Genomic DNA, 22,518 nt, shown 5'->3' with positions numbered 1-22,518 from the left:
TGAGCAGCAACATCAGTGGCTTATCTCACACAATTTTATGATTTTCTGCAGGTTCATAAGCTCTCAAACATGAATGTCAGGGTTGATCAGCATCAAGCTGCAAACCATTTAACCGTATTTTATGTACAAAACAACATTGCAGAGGCTGTCCACAAGTGCAATATTACTTTTTACAAGGGACTGCTTTTTGCAGCGTTAATTAAAATAATACAAATAACAGTTTTTAAAATAAATAAGATAAAACAACGTTCCTTCACTTAAAAATAGTATTTTGTTTAGTGGGACATACTCTAGTGTCTTAATGCTACATTATTTATAAGGCTGGAACATATGGATGTACAGTATGGTCTATATGTTCTTTACCTCTCCTTTATGACCAAACCAGTCCAGCTTAAGCATAGAACACCAGCTCAGGGATCTGTCCCCCCTGCACCCCAGTCCCATTGGTACTGTCCGAGGAGCACTGGAACTGAAAAGTCACTTTCCCACACTGCACCTCCGTCATGCCCTCCTGGCCGAAATAGCTCAGCTCATTCCCGTCCAGCACGACACTCACTGTATAAAAGGCATCCTGCTCCACCTGAACTGGGTGTTCAAACCACACGGAAAATGTACTGCTTGATCCATCCGACACAAACTTGGTCAGGTTCTGTGCTAGGGTCACCCCTTGCCGCTTCAGTTCAATCTTGACACTGTACTCGGCTTTTCCGCCACTTGACCCGTACAGACCCAGTCCAGCGATAAAGATCCGCTTGTCCACTGCAAACTGGATGCTGTCACAGCGGCCCCTGTAGCGCCACTGGTTGCTCCGGTAGGCTGACGACTGGAAGCGGTGGCACCTCTGGGGCGCCAGGCCCTGCCTCTGTGCCAGTGGGAAGTCCAGTTTGGGCTTGGTGGCCGCTGTGTACCACAGGAAAATGTCATGCGTCTCCTCCAGTGTCAAGATGTCTGCCTGGGCCGCCCCATCAGCAAACTCCTCCAGGGTCATAGTGGGGATGCGCACCAGGTAGAGTGCCTTGCCCAGGACAGATCTCTTGTTGTGGGTGGTTGCCCTCAGTCCTTGCCTCTTACACTCAGCTGTGGCCCAGCTCATGACGGCATCAAAGACCACCACCTCCTTGGTGTTGAGGGTCTCTCTCTGCAGGATGATCTTCAGGGTCTGCAAGTCGATCTCACAGAAGCCCTCGGAGCCCAGGGCCAGCTCGGCCTGGGCGTCAATCACCTCCCAACAGCGCTGTGTCAGCTCAGGCTCCTCAAACAGACGGCTCTGGGACAGCAGCACACAGGCGTTCTTGGCCTCCAGGCTGGTCTCCAGGAAGGTGACGCAGGCCTTGGCTAGGGCTGGTACAATGTACTTCTTGGCAGCGTACAGGGTAGCCAGCACGGTGTCTGCCTCCAGGTCTATCGCATCACTGTACATGTACCTGAAGGGAACAAAATGGAGGAGGAGGAGAATGAGATTCTGGTTTAGTAAAGAAGGCAGACAGCATGTGGAGAATTCATGATGGCTATTCTTTCGAGGAAAAGAGGAAGAGAACTTGGCAGAGCTTGCCCTATTCTCTCAAGGGGATTAAAAAAGAAGCAATGTTTCATTGCATTGGTTTCGGATGACATTGTTATAAAATCAACAACAAAAGAGCCATTTGTATTACCTTCGGGTAAATCATTGGCTTTGAATATTTTTTTATCTTCAAGATTAACAAAGAGCAAAGAAACCAGCAATTACACTGCTCTACACTACTCCCCATGTCCTTTGGTGCTCTAGCATTTTGGCACTTAACTCGTCTTACTTTGGATGAGTAATCATTTATTTTGAAGTGACATTGTGTATAATACTGGTTTAATATGAGGAGTGAGTGGCTTACTTCAGCAGAATTAGAAAAGCAGCAGGTTCCACGTCTGGGATATGGATTTCGGACTCCTCCTCTGCAAGATCCCCGTAAAACATGGCACAGAAGACAGAGCTACCCACTGCCAACACATACTGGAGGGAAAGACAAACGGACACATTAGTCACTCATCATATTTGTGATTGTTCTGAAAAGTCTACTTATTTTTCCAACTGGAGATGGAGCTTACCTTGTGCACTGGCACTTTCTGAGATTCACCAGGGGGACCAACAATTAAATGTATATCGGCCATGAGTTCATTGTTGAACATCAAGGCATTCCTAGAAGGGAGAAGATTATCAATAAGGTATCATGACAACTTGGCCTATTCCATATAGGGCTTGTCTTTTGCCAGTCATACATATATTATAGCCTGCACAATGCGATGTGACTAACTATGGACATAAACTACAGTATGAAGTAGTATCCCATAACTAATAGGCTATTGTAAACCAAGTCAATATTTTGACTAAATAGAAAGAATGAATTATAAGTAAGAAGTTGAGACTACCTCTCCCGTAGCGTGGGGTGAGAGGACTGCCAGCTGGCAGGATCGACATTGTTGTTGTTTATGTTTTGCTGGGTGGTCGGTGTTGTTGCAGTGGTTGTTGACTGGGTGACCTGCACATCACTTTTCTTGTCACTGGCAGTCACCGTAGTACAGTTGTTGGTTAGGTTGGTGGTCGCAGGGTACAGTTCTGCAGCCATCTTCTTCTCCAGGGACAGGGTTAGAATCTCATAGCATACTGGTAACCTGCCTGTGTGTTTTCCAGTCTTTTTAGACTTTTTAAGTGTTTCTGGAAGTAAGAGTAAAAAAGTCAAACACTTCATGATCCGACCATGATGGAGCAACCTGCAATCTGCTGTTGGCATCCGCACACAAAGCGTTGGTCCCTTTCCTATAAATAAACCACGAACTTTAGGATCTACTGTAGTAGCTATTATTCTGCGTTGACAATTGATACACAAATCGTGTCATTTATAGAATTATGCTGCATACATTCAGCGATTATGAAGTCTACTAACCCCGGATCAATTGTAAGAGCAACAAAAAAAATATCCGTCAAGTGGGGTTGTATTCCAACTTCAAGCTGAATACTTTTTTCTTTCTCATTTCATCCTCTTGTTGCGGCTGAGTTGTCTCCCCGAAACGTATTATGTTCTCGCTTTTCGAGCGGATGGTAAATCCATATAATCGTCCGCTGTTTTCCTGAGCAAATACTGGCAGATGTTTTTCTCAAAGCTACTTATCAACGAGGACAAGGCGTGGGTTACCCCGTAGCTGCTGTCTGGATACGATGTGAATCGTAATATGTCGGGTCTAGAGTTTTAGTTGCTGTCTATTTTTTATATTTTTGGTGTAATCCTCTCCGACGCCCAGCTCGCTGCCAACAAATCAGATTTACGCATACCGTCAACGTCAGAAGCACAGAAGAGCCTCCCCCAAGCCTCTTAACCACAAAAAAAATAGCCTCTCACCAGCTCCCACTCTAAAATTCACTGCAGCGTCCGACTGATACAGCACAAACTGTTACAGTGAAAACATTATAACCCGGTCATCGTTTCTGATGTAATAATAGCCTAAATTTATTTAAATGACTGATTATAGCCTATGCGCAATCACTGTGTAATTTGGATTTAAACTGTTCTTAATTTCATGTCCGATTGATTTAGTTGTTTAATAGCTCCACTCGTCAGAAATAAAACCTTTGGGATGTCGCTAAATTAGTTGAGCTTTATTGTTTGTTCCTGTTTTGCATTGCTGAGAACATCGGCCTCACCACTTTTTGAATGCATGGCACGCGCAAAATCTGTGAGAGCACGAGACCGCACTTGTGTTTACCTTGGCTGAATGTGGGCGTGTTAGACAGTTCCTGAAGTTTCCTTCGTTGAGACTTGAGTAGAGCCAGCCCAGCAGCCATGTTAGTATCGAAGAGGTTGGTTAGGGACAGGGGTTGGGGTCTGGCCATATCCTATTACCAGTCAGCTCTACCGGCTTTCCACAGAGGGCTCTGCTGCTGCCAATAGGATCATTTTGTAGTCTTGGTGTACATTTCCAGCAGACTAGACACTGTGTTGCATATTGCTGCCTTTCGCAGGTGGGAGTGTGGATTGCACATTTTGGTCACAAACAAAAGGGGAATGGGAAAATGTGCACCACCATCTAACCCGGCATCTAAACATCCCCAAACACCCACCACCCCATCCCACTACTTTGGCCCTAAATTACACCAGTCCATCAGCCTGGGAGGATGGAACCCCTTCTCTCAAAAGTTCCTGTAGATCTTATGCACTAAAATCTCTCACACCAAATATTTATCTTCTGCTGCAACTACCACATCTATCTTCTGTGATTTCTGCTCCATCAGTGCAGTGCAGTTGATCACCATGGCTATAAACACATGAAATCCAACCTGACTAAAACTCATCCTCTGGATCTCTCTTCAGGCCTACTCACTGGGGGGGCTCCCAGTCAAATCACTCACCTTTGGGCTATCCTCTTCAATGTCTGAGCATAGGAACATTTCTGCCCCACTCGAACTCAGGCAATCTCAACCGGTCTCTCTCTCACAGGGCACTTCGGATCCCCAGCTGCATGGGCGCCCCCACAGTTGACACAGTGCTTTCTCTATCCCAACTGTACACTAATGGATCGTTTTGATCTGACAGTCATAACTAAGTATAACTATTTGTCCTTATTGGTCACAATGTGATCCACTGGGAATGATATGAAGATATCCAAAACTTCTTACATTTTAATTAAAGAAGACCATACCACTTTCTGATCAATGTAGTCTACACACAGTTTTAAACCCTGTATATCATTGAGACCTCTGCAATGCATAATAATATTGCTTGTCTCGGTTGGATCTCGAAGAGTGTATCATTCTCATTCTAGACCCCTGCCTGTACATCCCTCGCTTTGCTCACATGCTGGAATTTGGGGAGAAGAACCATGAGGTGTCCATGACAGCACTGAGACTGCTGCAGAGGATGAAGAGGGACTGGATGCACACTGGACGGAGGCCCTCAGGACTGTGTGGCGCAGGTAACCATGAGCACAGTTAAATCACACCACAGGTTACCACCACAATCACAGGTAGGCTAACCCTCGTCATAAATAAGATAAATCACAGGGGAACCATGTCCACTGGTATCCCACACCACAGAGAACTGTAATCATAGGTCAGATTCAGCTACAATTACATTACATTAGTCATTTAGCAGACGCTCTTATCCAGAGCGACTTATAGTTAGAATCACAGGTGACCTTTGTTCATAGGTAACACTCATAAGTAACCACAGGCTCCAATCAGTGACAATGTACTGCAGTCTGTTCTGTACTTAGTGGACCTGAACAGAACCCTGCTCAGACGTATTGCTGTCAAGAAATCCTGAAACTGAAGAACCAACCTCCCCGGGCATGTGGACATTTACGCTCCTATTTTCACTTTTCTCCCTTTCTCTCCTCTGCAGCTGCAATATCTGAATAATTAATTGCTTATCATTAATCATTGAGAGGATTCGCTTACATGAAGGAAGGAAAAGTTTAGATGAGCTTCTTACTCAATATGAAGTGAATGTGCGAGAGATACCGTGGGATTGCTAAAAGCCGGCTACTAGAACGTCAAAGACTATTCAAACTGCTTGTATAAAAAAATGGAACCGTACATCCATCTTTAAACAGACCTTGCGTTATGTAACTGACTCCATGCACAGTAGCATGGGTTACTGTAAAACTGAATTGATAATTTATCTAATGACTTAAATTATCATTAATAGATTATTATGACGTTATTACATTAATACTACACAACATTTGGTGAGTAAATTGGAAAACATACAGTGAAGGAAAAAAGTATTTGATCCCCTGCTGATTTTGTACGTTTGCCCACTGACAAAGACATGATCAGTCTATAATTTTAATGGTACAGTGGGGGAAAAAAGTATTTAGTCAGCCACCAATTGTGCAAGTTCTCCCACTTGAAAAGATGAGAGGCCTGTAATTTTCATCATAGGTACACGTCAACTATGACAGACAAATTGAGGAAAAAAAATCCAGAAAATCACATTGTAGGATTTTTTATGAATTTATATGCAAATTATGGTGGAAAATAAGTATTTGGTCACCTACAAACAAGCAAGATTTCTGGCTCTCACAGACCTGTAACTTCTTCTTTAAGAGGCTCCTCTGTCCTCCACTGGTTACCTGTATTAATGGCACCTGTTTGAACTTGTTATCAGTATAAAAGACACCTGTCCACAACCTCAAACAGTCACACTCCAAACTCCACTATGGCCAAGACCAAAGAGCTGTCAAAGGACACCAGAAACAAAATTGTAGACCTGCACCAGGCTGGGAAGACTGAATCTTCAATAGGTAAGCAGCTTGGTTTGAAGAAATCAACTGTGGGAGCAATTATTAGGAAATGGAAGACATACAAGACCACTGATAATCTCCCTCGATCTGGGGCTCCACGCAAGATCTCAACCCGTGGGGTCAAAATGATCACAAGAACGGTGAGCAAAAATCCCAGAACCACACAGGGGGACCTAGTGAATGACCTGCAGAGAGCTGGGACCAAAGTAACAAAGCCTACCATCAGTAACACACTACGCCGCCAGGGACTCAAATCCTGCAGTGCCAGACGTGTCCCCCTGCTTAAGCCAGTACATGTCCAGGCCCGTCTGAAGTTTGCTAGAGTGCATTTGGATGATCCAGAAGAGGATTGGGAGAATGTCATATGGTCAGACGAAACCAAAATATAACTTTTTGGTAAAAACTCAACTCGTCGTGTTTGGAGGACAAAGAATGCTGAGTTGCATCCAAAGAACACCATACCTACTGTGAAGCATGGGGGTGGAAACATCATGCTTTGGGGCTGTTTTTCTGCAAAGGGACCAGGACGACTGATCCGTGTAAAGGAAAGAATGAATGGGGCCATGTATCGTGAGATTTTGAGTGAGAACCTCCTTCCATCAGCAAGGGCATTGAAGATGAAACGTGGCTGGGTCTTTCAGCATGACAATGATCCCAAACACACCGCCCGGGCAACGAAGGAGTGGCTTCGTAAGAAGCCTTTCAAGGTCCTGGAGTGGCCTAGCCAGTCTCCAGATCTCAACCCCATAGAAAATCTTTGGAGGGAGCTGATAGTCTGTGTTGCCCAGCGACAGCCCCAAAACATCACTGCTCTAGAGGAGATCTGCATGGAGGAATGGGCCAAAATACCAGCAACAGTGTGTGAAAACCTTGTGAAGACTTACAGAAAACGTTTGACCTGTGTCATTGCCAACAAAGGGTATATAACAAAGTATTGAGAAATGTTTGTTATTGACCAAATACTTATTTTCCACCATAATTTGCAAATAAATTCATAAAAAATCCTACAATGTGATTTTCTGGATTTTTTTTCTCTCATTTTGTCTGTCATAGTTGACGTGTACCTATGATAAATTACAGGCCTCTCATCTTTTTAAGTGGGAGAACTTGCACAATTGGTGGCTGACTAAATACTTTTTTCCCCCACTGTACATTTCAGTAGTATCTTTAAGTCAAATATAGCATTCATATTAAAAACACAAGCCAGCCTGTTATCGTGGTGTACCTTGTGCATGGCAGCAAGCCATGAGGAGGCGGTTTTCTTGTCCTCTGCTGCCTCCATGCGTAGCTGCTGGGGGTCCTGAGAGCCCATTGGTTTGTAGTGGAGCAACATGCCACTGGCCCTGCAGTTTCCCCCTGGACACAAAACACAAAGTTAATCAAGGTTTAGTAACACACTCACTATCCTTGTATGGACTCTAAAGGCTTTAGCTCAGACTTTGAAACAAAAACTGCTACCTGGTGTTCAAAGTAATGAACTTTGCGAGAAACGTACATAATAACAAACAACGAAATGATAAAGATTTTTTTTCTCTCATTTTGTCTGTCATAGTTGACGTGTACCTATGATGAAAATTACAGGCCTCTCTCATCTTTTTAAGTGGGAGAACTTGCACAATTGGTGGCTGACTAAATACTTTTTTTCCCCACTGTATTTCCCACCATAATTTGCAAATAAATTCATTAAAAATCCTACAATGTGATTTTCTGGATGTTCTTTTCTCATTTTGTCTGTCATAGTTGACGTGTACCTATGATGAGAATTACAGGCCTCTCTCATCTTTTTAAGTGGGAGAACTTGCACAATTGGTGGCTGACTAAATACTTTTTTCCCCCACTGTAGTTAATAAACAATTCATAAGGAATTATGCACACTTTGTCCTCTGACTCATTTAAAGCAAATGTGTATTTACAGTGAGGGGAAAAAAGTATTTGATCCCCTGCTGATTTTGTACGTTTGCCCACTGACAAAGACATGATCAGTCTATAATTTAATGTTAGGTTTATTTGAACAGTGAGAGACAGAATAACAAAAAAAATCCAGAAAAATGCATGTCAAAAATGTTATAAATTGATTTGCATTTTAATGGGGGAAATAAGTATTTGACCCCTCCTGCAAAATATGACTTAGCACTTGGTGGCAAAACCCTTGTTGGCAATCAGAGGTCAGACATTTCTTTTAGTTGGCCACCAGGTTTGCACACATCTCAGGAGGGATTTTGTCCCACTCCTCTTTGCAGATCTTCTCCAAGTCATTAAGGTTTCGAGGCTGACGTTTGGCAACTCAAACCTTCAGCTCCCTCCACAGATTTTCTATGGGATTAAGGTCTGGAGACTGGCTAGGCCACTCCAGGACCTTAATGTGCTTCTTTTTGAGCCACTCCTTTGTTGCCTTGGCCGTGTGTTTAGGGTCATTGTCATGCTGGAATACCCATCCACGACCCATTTTCCACGACCCAAGATTTCACGGTACATGTCCCCGTCCATCGTCCGTCAAAGTTGTCCTGTTATCTTAGCAGAAAAACACCCCCAAAGCATAACGTTTCCACCTCCATGTTTGACGGTGGGGATGTTGTTCTTGGGGTCATAGGCAGCATTCCTCCTCCTCCAAACACGTTGAGTTGATGGCAAAGAGCTCCATTTTGGTCTCATCTGACCACAACACTTTCACCCAGTTCTCCTCTGAATCATTCAGATGTTCATTGGCAAACTTCAGACGGGCCTGTATATGTGCTTTCTTGAGCAGGGGGACCTTGCGGGCGCTGCAGTATTTCAGTCCTTCACGGCGTAGTGTGTTACCAATTGTTTTCTTGGTGACTATGGTCCCAGCTGCCTTGAGATCATTGACAAGATCCTCCCGTGTAGTTCTGGGCTGATTCCTCACCGAGATTGACAGATATTTTGTTTCTTCCATTTGCGAATAATCGCACCAACTGTTGTCACCTTCTCACCAAGCTGCTTGGCGATGGTCTTGTAGCCCATTCCAGCCTTGTGTACGTCTACAATCTTGTCCCTGACATCCTTGGAGAGCTCTTTGGTCTTGGCCATGGTGGAGAGTTTGGAATCTGATTGATTGCTTCTGTGGGCAGGTGTCTTTTATACAGGTAACAAGCTGAGATTAGGAGCACTCCCTTTAAGAGTGTGCTCCTAATCTCAGCTCATTACCTGTATAAAAGACACCTGGGAGCCAGAAATCTTTCTGATAGAGAGGGGGTCAAATACTTATTTCCCTAATTAAAATGCAAATCAATTTAACATTTTTGACATGTGTTTTTCTGGATTTGTTTATTGTTATTCTGTCTCTCACTGTTCAAATAAACCTACCATTAAAATTATAGACTGATCATGTCTTTGTCAGTGGGCAAATGTACAAAATCAGCAGGGGATCAAATACTTTTTTCCCTCACTGTATGTGCCGGCAAGGGGGGGGGGTGTGTGGGTGTGTGTGTGTGTGTGTGTGTGATGGATAGTTTGTTTCACCTGTGTGTGTGTGTGTGTTTGTGTTCTCAGCACTGTTGGTCGCTGCTCGCATGCACGAGTTCCGCCGTACCATCAAAGAAATCATCAGTGTAGTGAAGGTGTGCGAGGCCACACTAAGAAAGAGGTGAGAGCTGCTTGAGAAGCACATTACAGCATCCTCTAAAGGAAATCTGATTAGCCTTGCATGTTCTCAGTCATCTCTATGAGGAGTATGCTGACTATTTTCTTTCTCATGGTTCAGGTTGAATGAGTTTGAGGACACGCCCACCAGTCAGCTGACCATTGAGGAGTTCATGAAAGTGGATCTTGACCAGGAATGTGACCCGCCCTCTTTCATCGCTGGCCAGAGGAAGAAAAGAATGAAGCTGGTGAGGAGGAACTGCCAAGAGGATACAACTGTGCCCCCCTTATTTATTTATCTTGTCCCGTGTTTTAACCTGTGTTTTGTCCCAATGTGGTACGTTCTTTTTTTTTTTACTCACACTGATCTTTAGTTTTTTTTCTTCTAGCTTGAGGAAGAATTGGAGAAGAAGATTGGCGATGTTCAAGGTACCGTTATGATCAGTGTCTAGTCCAGTTTTAACCAAAAAACTCTTCATAAAGTTCCAAAGAATATAAAGTTAGAGTGGAGTCAGCAGAGTTGTTTGGGTTTTATCTCAACAGGCGAGATCCATGAGTACCAGGATGAGATTGAGATGGAGCTGGAGCAGAGCCGGACCAAGTTGAGAGGGATGTATGGCTCCTATGCAAAAACCGGTACGGCGCAGAGGGGTACGGCGCAGAGGGGTACGGCTGCGCTCGACAGCCATGCCAGTCCATCAGCTAGAACCCCCTGTGGAGGAGGGAATATCTCACTATTCTGCCAGTCTATTGTCGCTAGAGCCTGAAACTTCTCTAAATACACAGAAATATTTTTTTTTAGGTGACCAAATTTGATGTTCACTCAAAGTGCGAATGAGAATGTTATGATGACGCACCTTTGCTGTCTATCTAACTGTGATGGGCTAAACTCTCTAACCATCTGCACCCCTCTAGCTGGTGGTGTTGCATGACCACTGCATGGCCTCAGCAGGGGAGGCCGCTGTCTGTCTGGCAGCATGTTGCAGGCCTGTTGCTCCTCTGCCTGGGCTGGGAGTCAAAATTATAACACACATTGGGCTTTTATCAACACTAAGAGGGCTGTCATCATGATGATACTTTGACAGCTTAATGGTACCGTAGGATTATTGAGGAAATCATTTTCTGCATCATGTCAGATAATTAAGTTTGTATCAGTTTCATGACGAAATGTAAGTACATGTCTTGTTCTTTTTCTCCCCCTCTCCTAGATCCCCAGGAAAAAGAGGAGGATGATGATGATGATGATGAAATATCTCTTCCTGATGGGGAGGACGAGGAGCTGAAGGCTGTGGCCCAGCACCTCAACAAGGACCTGTGTGACCAGGTTCTCTCTGGCGAGGAGGAGGAAGGGGATGGAGAGAGGCAGAAGGAAAGACCTCCACGCAGAGGCCCATCGCTGGTCTCCCTCCTAGGGCCCATGCCCACCGCAGCCAGCCTGGGCCTCCCAGAGTCCATCAGCAAGTGCATCGGAGAGGAGAAGGAGAACGGTGAGCAAACCTGTCGCTTAAGGCGTCAGCATGTTTCAGTTCAGCTGGCGGCTAGCCGAAGTCGGCTAGGTGACCCAAACGAGTGTGCTCACATACTCCCTTAAAAGACCTTCGCTTGGGCTTCCCGAGTGGTGCAGCGGTCTTGATGATGCAGTGCTTGAGGCGTCACTACAGACCTACAGACCCGGGTTCGATCCCAGGCTGTGTCACAACCGGCCGTGACTGGGAGTCCCATAGGGCAGCGCACAATTGGCCCAGCGTCGTCCGGGTTAGGCGTCATCACGCTCTAGTGACTCCTTGTGGTGGGCCGGGCGCCTGCAGGCTGACTTGTAATCAAACCGAGTAGATAAAATGCAAATTAATTACTTAAAAATCATACAATGTGATTTTCTGGATTTTTGTTTTAGATTCCGTCAGTTGAAGTGTATCTATGATAACAATTACAGACCTCTACATGCTTTGTAAGTAGGAAACACTGCCGATTTTGCAGGTTATCAAATACTTGTTCTTCCCACTGTATATACAGTTGAAGTCGGAAGTTTACATACTCTAAGGTTGGAGTCATTTAAAACTTGTTTTTCAACCACTCCACACATTTCTTGTTAACAAATTATAGTTTTGGCAAGTCGGTTAGGACATCTACTTTGTAAACAATTGTTGGAAAAATTACTTCTGTCATGCACAAACAGATTATTTGACTTATAATTCACTGTATCACAATTCCAGTGGGTCAGAAGTTTACATACACTAAGTTGACTGTGCCTTTAAACAGCTTGGAAAATTCCATAAAATGATGTCATGGCTTTAGAAGCTTCTGGCTAATTGACATCATTTGAGTCAATTGGAGGTGTACCTGTGGATGTATTTCAAGGCCTACCTTCAAACTCAGTGCCTCTTTGCTTGACATCATGGGAAAATGAGAAGAAATCAGCAAAGACCTCAGAAATAAAATAGTAGACCTCCACAAGTCGGTTCATCCTTGGGAGCAATTTCCAAACGCCTGAAGGTACCGCGTTCATCTGTACAAACAATAGTATGCAAGTATAAACACCATGGGACCACACAGCCGTCATACCGCTCAGGAAGGAGACTCGTTCTGTCTCCTAGAGATGAACGTACTTTACATTTACATTTTAGTCATTTAGCAGACGCTCTTATCCAGAGCGACTTACAGTTAGTGAGTGCATACATCATTTATTTTTATTTTTCATACTGGCCCCCCGTGGGAATCGAACCCACAACCCTGGCGTTGCAGACACCATGCTATATCAACTGAGCTACATCCCTGCAGGCCATTCCCTCCCCTACCCTGGACGACGTTGGGCCAATTGTGCGCCGCCCCATAGGTCTCCCGGTCGCGGCCGGCTACGACAGAGCCTGGATTCGAACCAGGATCTCTAGTGGCACAGCTAGCACTGCGATGCAGTGCCTTAGACCACTGCGCCACTCGGGAGATACTTTGGTGCGAAAAGTACAAATCAATCCCAGAACAACAGCAAAGGACCTTGTGAAGATGCTGGTACAAAAGTATCTATATCCACAGTAAAACTAGTCCTATATCGGCATAACCTGAAAGGCCGCTCAGCAAGGAAGAAGCCACTGCTCCAAAACCGCCATAAAAAAGCCAGACTACGGTTTGCAACTGCACATGGGGACAAAGATTGTACTTTATGGACAAATGTCCTCTGGTCTGATGAAACAAAAATAGAACTGTTTGGCCATAATGACCATCGTTATGTTTGGAAGAAAAAGGGGGACGCTTGCAAGCCGACGAACACCATCCCAACCGTGAAGCACAGGGTGGTAGCATCATGCTGTGGGGTTGCTTTGCTGCAGGAGGGACTGGTGCACTTCACAAAATAGATGGCATCATGAGGAAGGAAAATTTAAGTGGAAATATTGAAGCAACATCTCAAGACATCAGTCAGGAAGTTAAAGCTTGGTCGCAAATGGGTCTTGCAAATGGACAATGATCCCAAAGCATACTTCCAAAGTTGTGGCAAAATGGCTTAAGGACAACAAAGTCAAGGTATTGGAGTGGCCATCACAAAGCCCTGACCTCAATCCTATAGAAAATGTGTGGGCAGAACTGAAAAAGCGTGTGCGAACAAGGAGGCCTACAAACCTCTGTTACACCAGCTCTGTCAGGAGGAATTGGCCAAATTTCACCCAATTTATTGTGGAAGGCTACCCAAAACGTTTGACCCAAGTTAAACAATTTAAAGGCAATGCTAACAAATACTAATTGAGTGTATGTAAACTTCTGACCCACTGGGAATGTGATGAAATAAATAAAAGCTGAAATAAATCATTCTCTCTACTATTATTCTAACATTTCACACTGTTCTTTCACTGTTCAAATAAACCTACCATTACAATTATAGACTGATCATTTCTTTGTCAGTGGGCAAACGTACAAAAATAAGCAGGGGATCAAATACTTTCTTCCCCTCACTGTGTTTGTGTGTATGTATACATACATACATACAGTATTTGATCCCCGGCTGATTTTGTTTGCCCACTGACAAAGAAATGATCAGTCTATAATTTTAATGGTAGGTTTATTTGAACAGTGAGAGACAGAATAACAACAAAACAATCCAGAAAAACGCATGTCAAAAATGTTATAAATTGATTTGCATTTTAATGAGGGAAATAAGTATTTGACCCCCTCTCAATCAGAGATTTCTGGCTCCCAGGTGTCTTTTATACAGGTAACGAGCTGAGATTAGGAGCACACTCTTAAAGGGAGTGCTCCTAATCTCCGTTGGTTACCTGTATAAAAGCAATCAATCAATCCGATTCCAAACTCTCCACCATGGCCAAGACCAAAGAGCTCTCCAACGATGTCAGGGACAAGATTGTAGACCTACACAAGGCTGGAATGGGCTACAAGACCATCGCCAAGCAGCTTGGTGAGAAGGTGACAACAGTTGCTGCGATTATTCGCAAATGGAAGAAACACAAAATAACTGTCAATCTCCCTCGGTCTGGGGCTCCATGCAAGATCTCACCTCGTGGAGTTGCAATGATCATGAGAACGGTGAGGAATCATCCCAGAACTACACGGGAGGATCTTGTCAATGATCTCAAGGCAGCTGGGACCATAGTCACCAAGAAAACAATTGGTAACACACTACGCCGTGAAGGACTGAAATACTGCAGCGCCCGCAAGGTCCCCCTGCTCAAGAAAGCTCATATACAGGCCCGTCTGAAGTTTGCCAATGAACATCTGAATGATTCAGAGGAGAACTGGGTGAAAGTGTTGTGGTCAGATGAGACCAATATCGAGCTCTTTGGCATCAACTCAACTCGCCGTGTTTGGAGGAGGAGGAATGCTGCCTATGACCCCAAGAACACCATCCCCACCGTCAAACATGGAGGTGGAAACATTATGCTTTGGGGGTGTTTTTCTGCTAAGGGGACAGGACAACTTCACCGCATCAAAGGGACGATGGACAGGGCCATGTACCGTCAAATCTTGGGTGAGAACCTCCTTCCCTCAGCCAGGGCATTGAAAATGGGTAGTGGATGGGTATTCCAGCATGACAATGACCCAAAACACACGGCCAAGGCAACAAAGGAGTGGCTCAAGAAGAAGAACATTAAGGTCCTGGAGTGGCCTAGCCAGTCTCCAGACCTTAATCCCATAGAAAATCTGTGGAGGGAGCTGAAGGTTTGAGTTGCCAAACGTCAGCCTCGAAACCTTAATGACTTGGAGAAGATCTGCAAAGAGGAGTTGGACAAAATCCCTCCTGAGATGTGTGCAAACCTGGTGGCCAACTACAAGAAACGTCTGACCTCTGATTGCCAACAAGGGTTTTGCCACCAAGTACTAAGTCATGTTTTTCAGAAGGGTCAAATAATTATTTCCCTCATTAAAATGCTAATCAATTTATAACATTTTTGAAATGTGTATATATGTATGTACACACACATCTATCCATCTATCCATATCCTTTAAAAATATATTTCCCTTTATTACTTTCCAACCCCACCACCCCTCCCCTAATTGGAGTAAACTAGTGAACAACAACGCTTAGGCCTCTACTTCCAGTTTATACATACTATATACATTTTATGGACACAGTGAATTTTACAATAATTATATTTTGTTTTCTTTTACTCCTCAACTTCCTCTACCCTCAACCTCTCCGATCATTTCCATGATGTCCATCCGGTTTGCTTCTATATGCCATATCTTTCTAACTTTGCTCTTTCACAAAAGCTCTCAACCTATAACCTAGACAGAAACGTCATCTTGACCTTCTATTGTCAGTAGAATGGATTATTAGCTCGGGTTGGTTTTTAAATTGTTTTGAATCTGATTCTTTTAAAATTAACGTATCAAAAGGTTTTATTGACTGACGTTCGTTTGAGTCGTTGTTGTACATTTGTCATGTGGATCTCATCCGCCATGTCCGAAATGGGAAAAATCTGATCTCGTTGTGAGAGAGGATGATTAAAGGAAGCCAGTGTTAGTGTGTACCTCTTTGTTTTCATTTGGAGCTGTATCTCTGAAGATGGTTGATCCAGGGATGCAGGCTGCCAGTGGTCTCTCAGGCCTGGCTAATTGTGGTGGGATTGGGAGGGGCAGAGGTTCAAGGGCCCCCCAGCTCAATCTTTGAAGCATTAAGTGGACAGAGTTGTACCTTGTCATTAGTGTGGTTTCTTTCATCCCCTGTGTGTGTGTGTGATCAGAGTGTGTTTTCTGCACTTTTAGTTTGGGCACGGCTTAAGAGGAAAGGGGGGAGGGGGTCCTTTTTGAGAGCCCGTTCATGTGTTTAAGACACTAAATATTGTTTTAGTCCACTCAATCTATCATCCATCCGTCAAGCCTGTATTGAAAGGTGGAAACCAGAGGCATGGCTAGAAAGATTGTTACAATTTGAAGTGTGCTCTAGTCTAGATTATTTAGTCTCTAGACTCATTTAAACTTGAGTCAGGGAGAGAGCAGCCAGTCTTGGCAAATCTTTGTGACTCGGCAGCCTCAGGATGACTTTGTCACAAACGTCTATATCAGAGGTAGCACCACAGGCCCCAGATTGGTGGGGAGATTTTTTTTTCTCTTGATTGGAACCAGGTAAACCTCCAGAACGTAGTTGTAGAAGAGACCTTGAGGGTTGCCCTATTGCCTGCGGCAGGCTGTACTGAGCAGTCGGGCAACTTGAGCCTGCTCTAAATTTGCTCATGGTGATTTTGTTTTCTGGTTCCCATCATTACCATTGTTTTAAGTGAAAGGCGGACAATTTATGACAGCTGGGCAAGTTGAGCCTGCTCTGTGGTTACCCCATTAGGCAGGTGATTTTTATTTAATTGTTACCTGAAAACAACCAAACTGCAAAGAATTCCAGTAGCCTAAGTGCTCAGACACCAATAAAATTTGCTGGCCGAGATTACTTAGCACCTCCTGAATGTAATTTGCGAACTGAGTGCGCACTGATTTTACATGTAGAATCATGTGAAAAATGTTGGTGGTCAGATGTCACATTCGGTGCTATGTGTGCGAGTCTTAATAAAGGACCTATCTTGGGGTGTCGCTAAAGCAGTCAATGTATTTTACCTACTACACCGAAAGCCTAAGTTTGCTCAGGGCGAGCAGATCACAAGACACTTTATCCTATTGCTCTCGGGCGTGAGCTGCGCGTCAATCTTGAAAATAGAACCAAAGTGTAATTCCTCCCTGTTTAATTAAGTGACCGATAAGTAATGCCATTTCTGCATGTAAACAACTATTTTCACATTTTAGGGCAAGTAAACATAATCTTTGGGCAACCAAAAAATACTGCTGACTTGCCTGATGGTCAAGTGCCTTTCAGACCTTAATTTCAATCCCTGTGTAGGATATGACATAGTGATTAATCACAGGGTTTGCGCAAGGCACTAGAAGTGCTTGAAGTACTTGAATTTGGAGCCCCCGAAATTCAAGTACTGGAATACCTTGAAAATCATTTCCTCAATTTGGTGCTTGAAAAGTCAGTGAAATTATTGTATCAGAGTTTTCCTCCAATTATAATTATCTGTGATTTCATTTGTGATCAGTTTTTGTGAGAGATGTTGCCGCTTTCATTTGTTTCCCGCTGTTTCAGTTGACGGATGTTAGGCTACTCTGTTGCGTTAAAAACATGCAAGGTTATTATGAGGACGACAACATCGAATGTTGGCTTCAACTTGGCTTTCCATACAAAGCCTTCCTTTACAAAATGAACCCGGTTTTTGGTCACTTTCTTGTTATAAAAACATGATACAATAACCCTTCAACATGTCAAATGGCGACGGTGAGATTAATGCTACCGCTACATGGACATACAGTATATTCGGAGTATTCAGACCCCTTGACTTTTTCCACATTTTGTTACATTACATCCTTATTCTAAAATGGATTAACTTGTTTCCCCCCCCCCCCCCCCCCCCCCCTCATCAATCTGCGCACAATACCCCATAATGACAAAGCAAAAACAGGTTTTTAGAAATGTTAGCAAATGTAGAATTTCTTTTTACAAAGAAACTGAAATGTCCATTTACGTAAGTATTCAGACCCTTTACGCAGTACTTTGTTGAAGCACGTTTGGCAGCGATTACAGCCTCGAGTCTTCTTGGGTATGACGCTACAAGCTTGGGACACCTGTATTTTGGGAGTTTCTCCCATTCTTCTCTGCAGATCCTCTCAAGCTCTGTCAGGTTGGATGGGGAGCGTCGCTGCACAGCTATTTTGAGGTCTCTCCAGAGATGTTTGATTGGGTTCAAATCCGGACTCTTGCTGGGCCACTCAAGGACATTCAGAGACTTGGCCTAAAGCCACTCCTGCGTTATCTTGGCTGTGTGCTTAGGGTCGTTGTCCTGTTGGAAGGTGAACCTTCACCCCAGTCTGAGGTCCTGAGCGCTCTGGAGCAGGTTTTCATCAAGGATCTCTCTCTACTTTGCTCCGTTCATCTTTCCCTTGATCCTGACTAGTCTCCCAGTCCCTGTTGCTGAAAAACATCCCCACAGCATGATGCTGCCACCACCATGCTTCACCGAAGGGTTGGTGCCAGGTTTCCTGCAGATGTGACGCTTGGCATTCAGGCCAAAGAGTTCAATCTTGGTTTCATCAGACCAGAGAATCTTGTTTCTCATGGTTTGAGAGTCCTTTAGGTGCCTTTTGGCAAACTCCAAGCGGTCTCTCGTGCCTTTTTTACTGAGGAGTGGCTTCCGTCTGTCCACTCTACCATAAAGGCCTGATTGGTGGAGTGCTGCAGAGATGGTTGTCCTTCTGGAAGGTTCTCCCATCTCCACAGAGGAACTCTGGAGCTCTTTCAGTGACCATCAGGTTTTCGGTCACCTCCCTGACCAAGGCCCTTCTCCCCTGATTGCTCAGTTTTCTGCAGAAATGTTTTGGTACCCTTCCCCAGACCTGTGCCTCTACACAATCCTGTCTCGGAGCTCTAAAGACGATTCCTTCAACCTCATGGCTTGGTCTTTGCTCTGACGTGCACTGTCAATTGTGGGACCTTATGTAGACAGGTTTGTGCCTTTCCAAATCATGTTCAATCATTTGAATTTACCACATGTGGACTCCAATCAAGTTGTAGAAACATCTCAAGGATGATAAATGGAAACAGGATGCACCTGAGCTCAATTTCGAGTCTCATAGCAAAGGGTCTGAATACTTATGTAATTAAGGTATTTCTGTTTTTTATTTTAATACATTTGCAAACATTTCTAAAAACCTGTTTTCGCTCTGTCATTATGGGGTATTGTGTGTGTAGTTTGAGAAAAAATTAAAAGGCTGTAACGTAACAAAATGTGGAAAAAGTGAAGGGGTCTGAGTACTTTCCGAATGCGCTGTATAGGCTTTATTATGTGTGCTTGCGTCGGCCACATTATTCTGACATATTTTAGAATATATTAATAATTTAAATGCCAACTTGCCAATGTTTGTACGAACCCTGAATTAGTTGTAAAATGGTTTTATATGGGCTATGATGATTGGACCAGAGTGTTTCTAACCAGGTCACATAGTTCTAAAAAACTCCTGGCCCAAGGGAGGATGAAAACCCTGTCAAACTGCAGCAGCCTTGTACTTGTTCATATGAATTCTATTTTAAAACTAGACTAACAGAGGGGTTTCTGTTACACAGAGACAACTGGGTTGTTCCACAAATGACTGCCTTTTGCGTCCCTTTGATATTTTAAGTAGAAATTGTGCACAAATATAGAATTTTAAAAGCCTGTTATATTAAATGAAGTGCCCTTTTTTAATATAGACCACATGGAAAATGCAGTGAATGAGTTTTTTTTTTTTATATGACATGTCCCTCTGTTCACCCTCTAGGAAGATTTTAACCCACTTAACCCCAACATTTCTCCAAGTTTTCACCATCGCACTCATTTCTGGCGATTTTATTATTCATTTCATGTGATTAGTGTTTAATTTGATGGGGGGGGGGGGGGGATTCTCAATTTAAGGTCAACCCTGTTACATGAACTCTCATTTTAATATGGTGAAACGATTCCTTTTAGAATATTTTTTTCCAAAAGAAACATTGAACATCTGTACCAACCCTAGTGTAAAAGGCAGGTGAGCTGGTTCTAATCTTTTTGGCCATTTTCTGGTGTTTTGTGTTGGAAAACTGAGCGGGTTGAGGATAACACGTCAATCCTGTTACTCATAGATAGACAGGCTAGAAATGTTTTAACAATTCATTTTTATTTGTGAAGGTTGCATTAAATTGCCCCTCCCTGTTGCACACAACAAGCTTCCATTCCCCCTGTCACAAGGATTTATGGCTGATTTTAAGATTAAATCGTCAACCCTGTTACTTTAATTGGCACTTATTAGTAATTGTATTTAACCTCTTGAGATGGGAAAACATGTTTTCTATTAAGTTGCGCTCGTTATGACAGAAAGTTAAAATTAGGTGAAACAAAATATTGTAATTTTTTTGCGAAGTTACACTACTCAAAAGGCACCCAATTGGTGGAACGACCCAACTGTGATTTGACAATATAACAAACATGGCTGAGCTTGCTTTGTGCAGGGTTGCATTGTGTAGGCGTATGCATTTCTAATAAAAAAGTTAACACAGTCTAGCCTATTGGATTGAAAAGGCCTACCAAACCTAAGTTTTGAATATAAACCAAATTTGATCACGTTCACATTTTCTCTTAACACAAATAAATTGGCTTAGGCTAGAAATACATAATGTTACCGCTTAATTTCCCCTGGCCAGATGGGACAGGGCACATACTGTAGGTAGGCTACAGTTGAGCAGACTAAAAAATAGTCTAGTTTTCATCCCATACAGCATATCAGATCGCTAATGTTTAGGTGTAGGCTGCTACAACATTCCTGTACAGTTTTTGCTTGTCTGTCGGGAGTGACTTTTCCAGTTTGCTAAATAAATATCGTAGGAAAGTGGAGAGGGCACTCTGCTTTTTTGTAGATGTGCGTCATGTCCGGCCTGCGAGACCTGTGATTTCCATGAATCTGATTGGTCAAGACACACACAACCTGCAGCACTCTGATGGGAAGGACATATAGGCTACTAATTGTGCGCGAGTTGACAAATCTTGAGGCAATGCTCCTCAGTCTAAAAAACTGTACATTCTCCTTCATTTTTCAAAGCTTCTGCGTCTATTTTTATTAAACCAAAGCTGCCCCACCTGACTGAAAAGTGCTGGGGCAAATGCCTGCTCACCACACGTTTGCCAGCGGCCCTGGTCTATATAGTTTTGTCTTAAGGGAGCACTCTGCTGTACCATTAGAGCAGGCATTGATTGAAGGCCAGTGTTTTCATCCAGGCACTTAGTCCAATCAATGACTTTTGGGCTGACCTTAACCGCCTCACTGAGCAATGTCAGCCACTGGCACTTTTTAAATGGCTCTGCTTTTATGGGCTGGGAATGTCAGCGCTCAGCAAGGGCCGTTTTAAAAGTTTTGGGCATCTTAGCTAGGGTTGCAAAGGGAGGGTATACAGTATTACTGATGACTTTCAAAGTTTACTAGTTAACTACCATAACCTTTGTAACTTTAACGTTTTTTAAATTTTATCACATGACATCTAGTGCCTTTTGGGTACTTCAGATTATCACAGGTGTCTGTAATTATCTCTGGCCCTCTGTGTGGCCTTATCACATGTAAAATATTTAATATCATCAAATAAGATGATTTTAAAATTTAAATAGAATGACAAAGCTGTAAAACATTATCCTAAATATAAACCATCAACTTAGTGAATACCATTGGTGTTTTAATATGAGGGGTTCAGCATGAAATGTCTTTCTTTTTTTAAGACTTTTTTATTTATTTATTACTTTGTCTATGTCTTTGTTGTAAATGTTTTGCCACCAAACTAGTGGCAGTTGTGAAAAAGTAAGTAGTTGGAAGAGTTGCAGAGTTAATAGAAAATTGTCTGACTAAAGCCATTGTTGATTAGATGTTTTTTTCATTAATTAGGCTATTTCCTCTTGAACCATATGGCCTATCCATTACAAACTCATGTACAATATGGACACAGATATAAAACAAATGTATATGTTTTATATCTGTGTCCATATTGTACATGAGTTTGTGTGTGTGTATGTATGTGTATATATATGTGTGTGTATATATATTCAAGTATAAATTACCAAAGTTGCTGTAGATTACATGTTAATTACTGAACATTCTGGTAACTTTGGTAAATTACCAGTAGTTTTGCAATTCTAATCTCAGCACTTTCATTTCAGTTGTTGATTGCCCAGAAACCAAACTCACTTGTTTTCCCCACATCTGTCAGGTGTTGATTTGAAAGGCAACAGCGGTAATCATTAGTCACCCAAGCTCTCAAGGACTGAAGTTGTGCACTGCTGCCAGTGCTTAAAGCCATTTGTAAATAGACTACTGCTCATCCAAGCAGAGATCCTGCCTCTCCTATTCTAAGACTACAACTACTACTCTGGACACTTAATAGCTAAACCTACCAATTTATAATTAAGCGCTCTTAGCGACCTTTGTGTGAATGTCTTACAGCAGATCTAACTGAACAGTGTTTCCTCATTTTGGCTGTTAAAATATCTATTTAGAAGCTGTTAAAGGTGGAATCGAATCAAATATTCCCTGCGTCAGCAGCACCACACTCTACCCATCAGACCAACCTACCCGAGCTAGCCTTAAAAAAAAATGTGTCCATTATAAACA

The 22,518-nt window shown here is 43.1% G+C and overlaps 2 protein-coding genes across 6 annotated transcripts in view; one reads left to right on the top strand and one right to left on the bottom strand.

The window, feature by feature from the left end:
• The window catches only part of LOC311145990 (transcription factor IIIB 90 kDa subunit-like), a 54,784-nt gene that overhangs the window by 6,892 nt on the left and 25,374 nt on the right, over window positions 1–22,518 (top strand). For all 3 annotated transcript variants that reach the window (XM_084182411.1, XM_084182409.1, XM_084182410.1), the window contains exons 7-12: window positions 4,789–4,938; window positions 9,781–9,874; window positions 9,992–10,118; window positions 10,260–10,299; window positions 10,414–10,506; window positions 11,079–11,357. In XM_084182411.1, the coding sequence (XP_084038537.1) occupies window positions 4,789–4,938; window positions 9,781–9,874; window positions 9,992–10,118; window positions 10,260–10,299; window positions 10,414–10,506; window positions 11,079–11,357 (783 nt within the window). The remainder of the gene's footprint in view (window positions 1–4,788; window positions 4,939–9,780; window positions 9,875–9,991; window positions 10,119–10,259; window positions 10,300–10,413; window positions 10,507–11,078; window positions 11,358–22,518) is intronic.
• On the bottom strand, window positions 21–3,212 carry LOC311145991 (BTB/POZ domain-containing protein 6-B-like). 3 transcript variants are annotated; one of them, XM_084182414.1, is made up of 5 exons: window positions 2,401–3,212; window positions 2,080–2,170; window positions 1,866–1,984; window positions 912–1,424; window positions 21–788 (listed from the first exon to the last, which is right to left on the bottom strand). In XM_084182414.1, the coding sequence occupies exons 1-5, from the start codon at window positions 2,760–2,762 to the stop codon at window positions 392–394; spliced, it is 1,482 nt and encodes a 493-aa protein (XP_084038540.1). In that variant the 5' UTR covers window positions 2,763–3,212; the 3' UTR covers window positions 21–391. The 3 variants fall into 3 exon arrangements, with proteins under 3 accessions (XP_084038540.1, XP_084038539.1, XP_084038538.1); XM_084182413.1 differs by having other exon boundaries at window positions 21–1,424; window positions 2,401–2,686; window positions 2,916–3,211; XM_084182412.1 differs by having other exon boundaries at window positions 21–1,424; window positions 2,401–3,211.

This window comes from Coregonus lavaretus, assembly GCF_964263955.1.
Source record: "Coregonus lavaretus genome assembly, chromosome: 18".
NCBI lineage: Eukaryota > Metazoa > Chordata > Actinopteri > Salmoniformes > Salmonidae > Coregonus > Coregonus lavaretus.
Note: the sequence above shows the minus strand (reverse complement) of the source record. Positions and strands in the feature narration are given on the sequence as shown.

Coding starts and splice junctions, on each gene's coding strand:
- LOC311145991 (XM_084182412.1), bottom strand. CDS start 2,762: ATGCCAACAGCAGATTGCAGGTTGCTCCATCATGGTCGGATCATGAAG. Junction 2,171..2,400: donor CACCCCACGCTACGGGAGAG/GTAGTCTCAACT, acceptor TCTCCCTTCTAG/GAATGCCTTGATGTTCAACA. Junction 1,985..2,079: donor AGAAAGTGCCAGTGCACAAG/GTAAGCTCCATC, acceptor CTTTCCCTCCAG/TATGTGTTGGCAGTGGGTAG.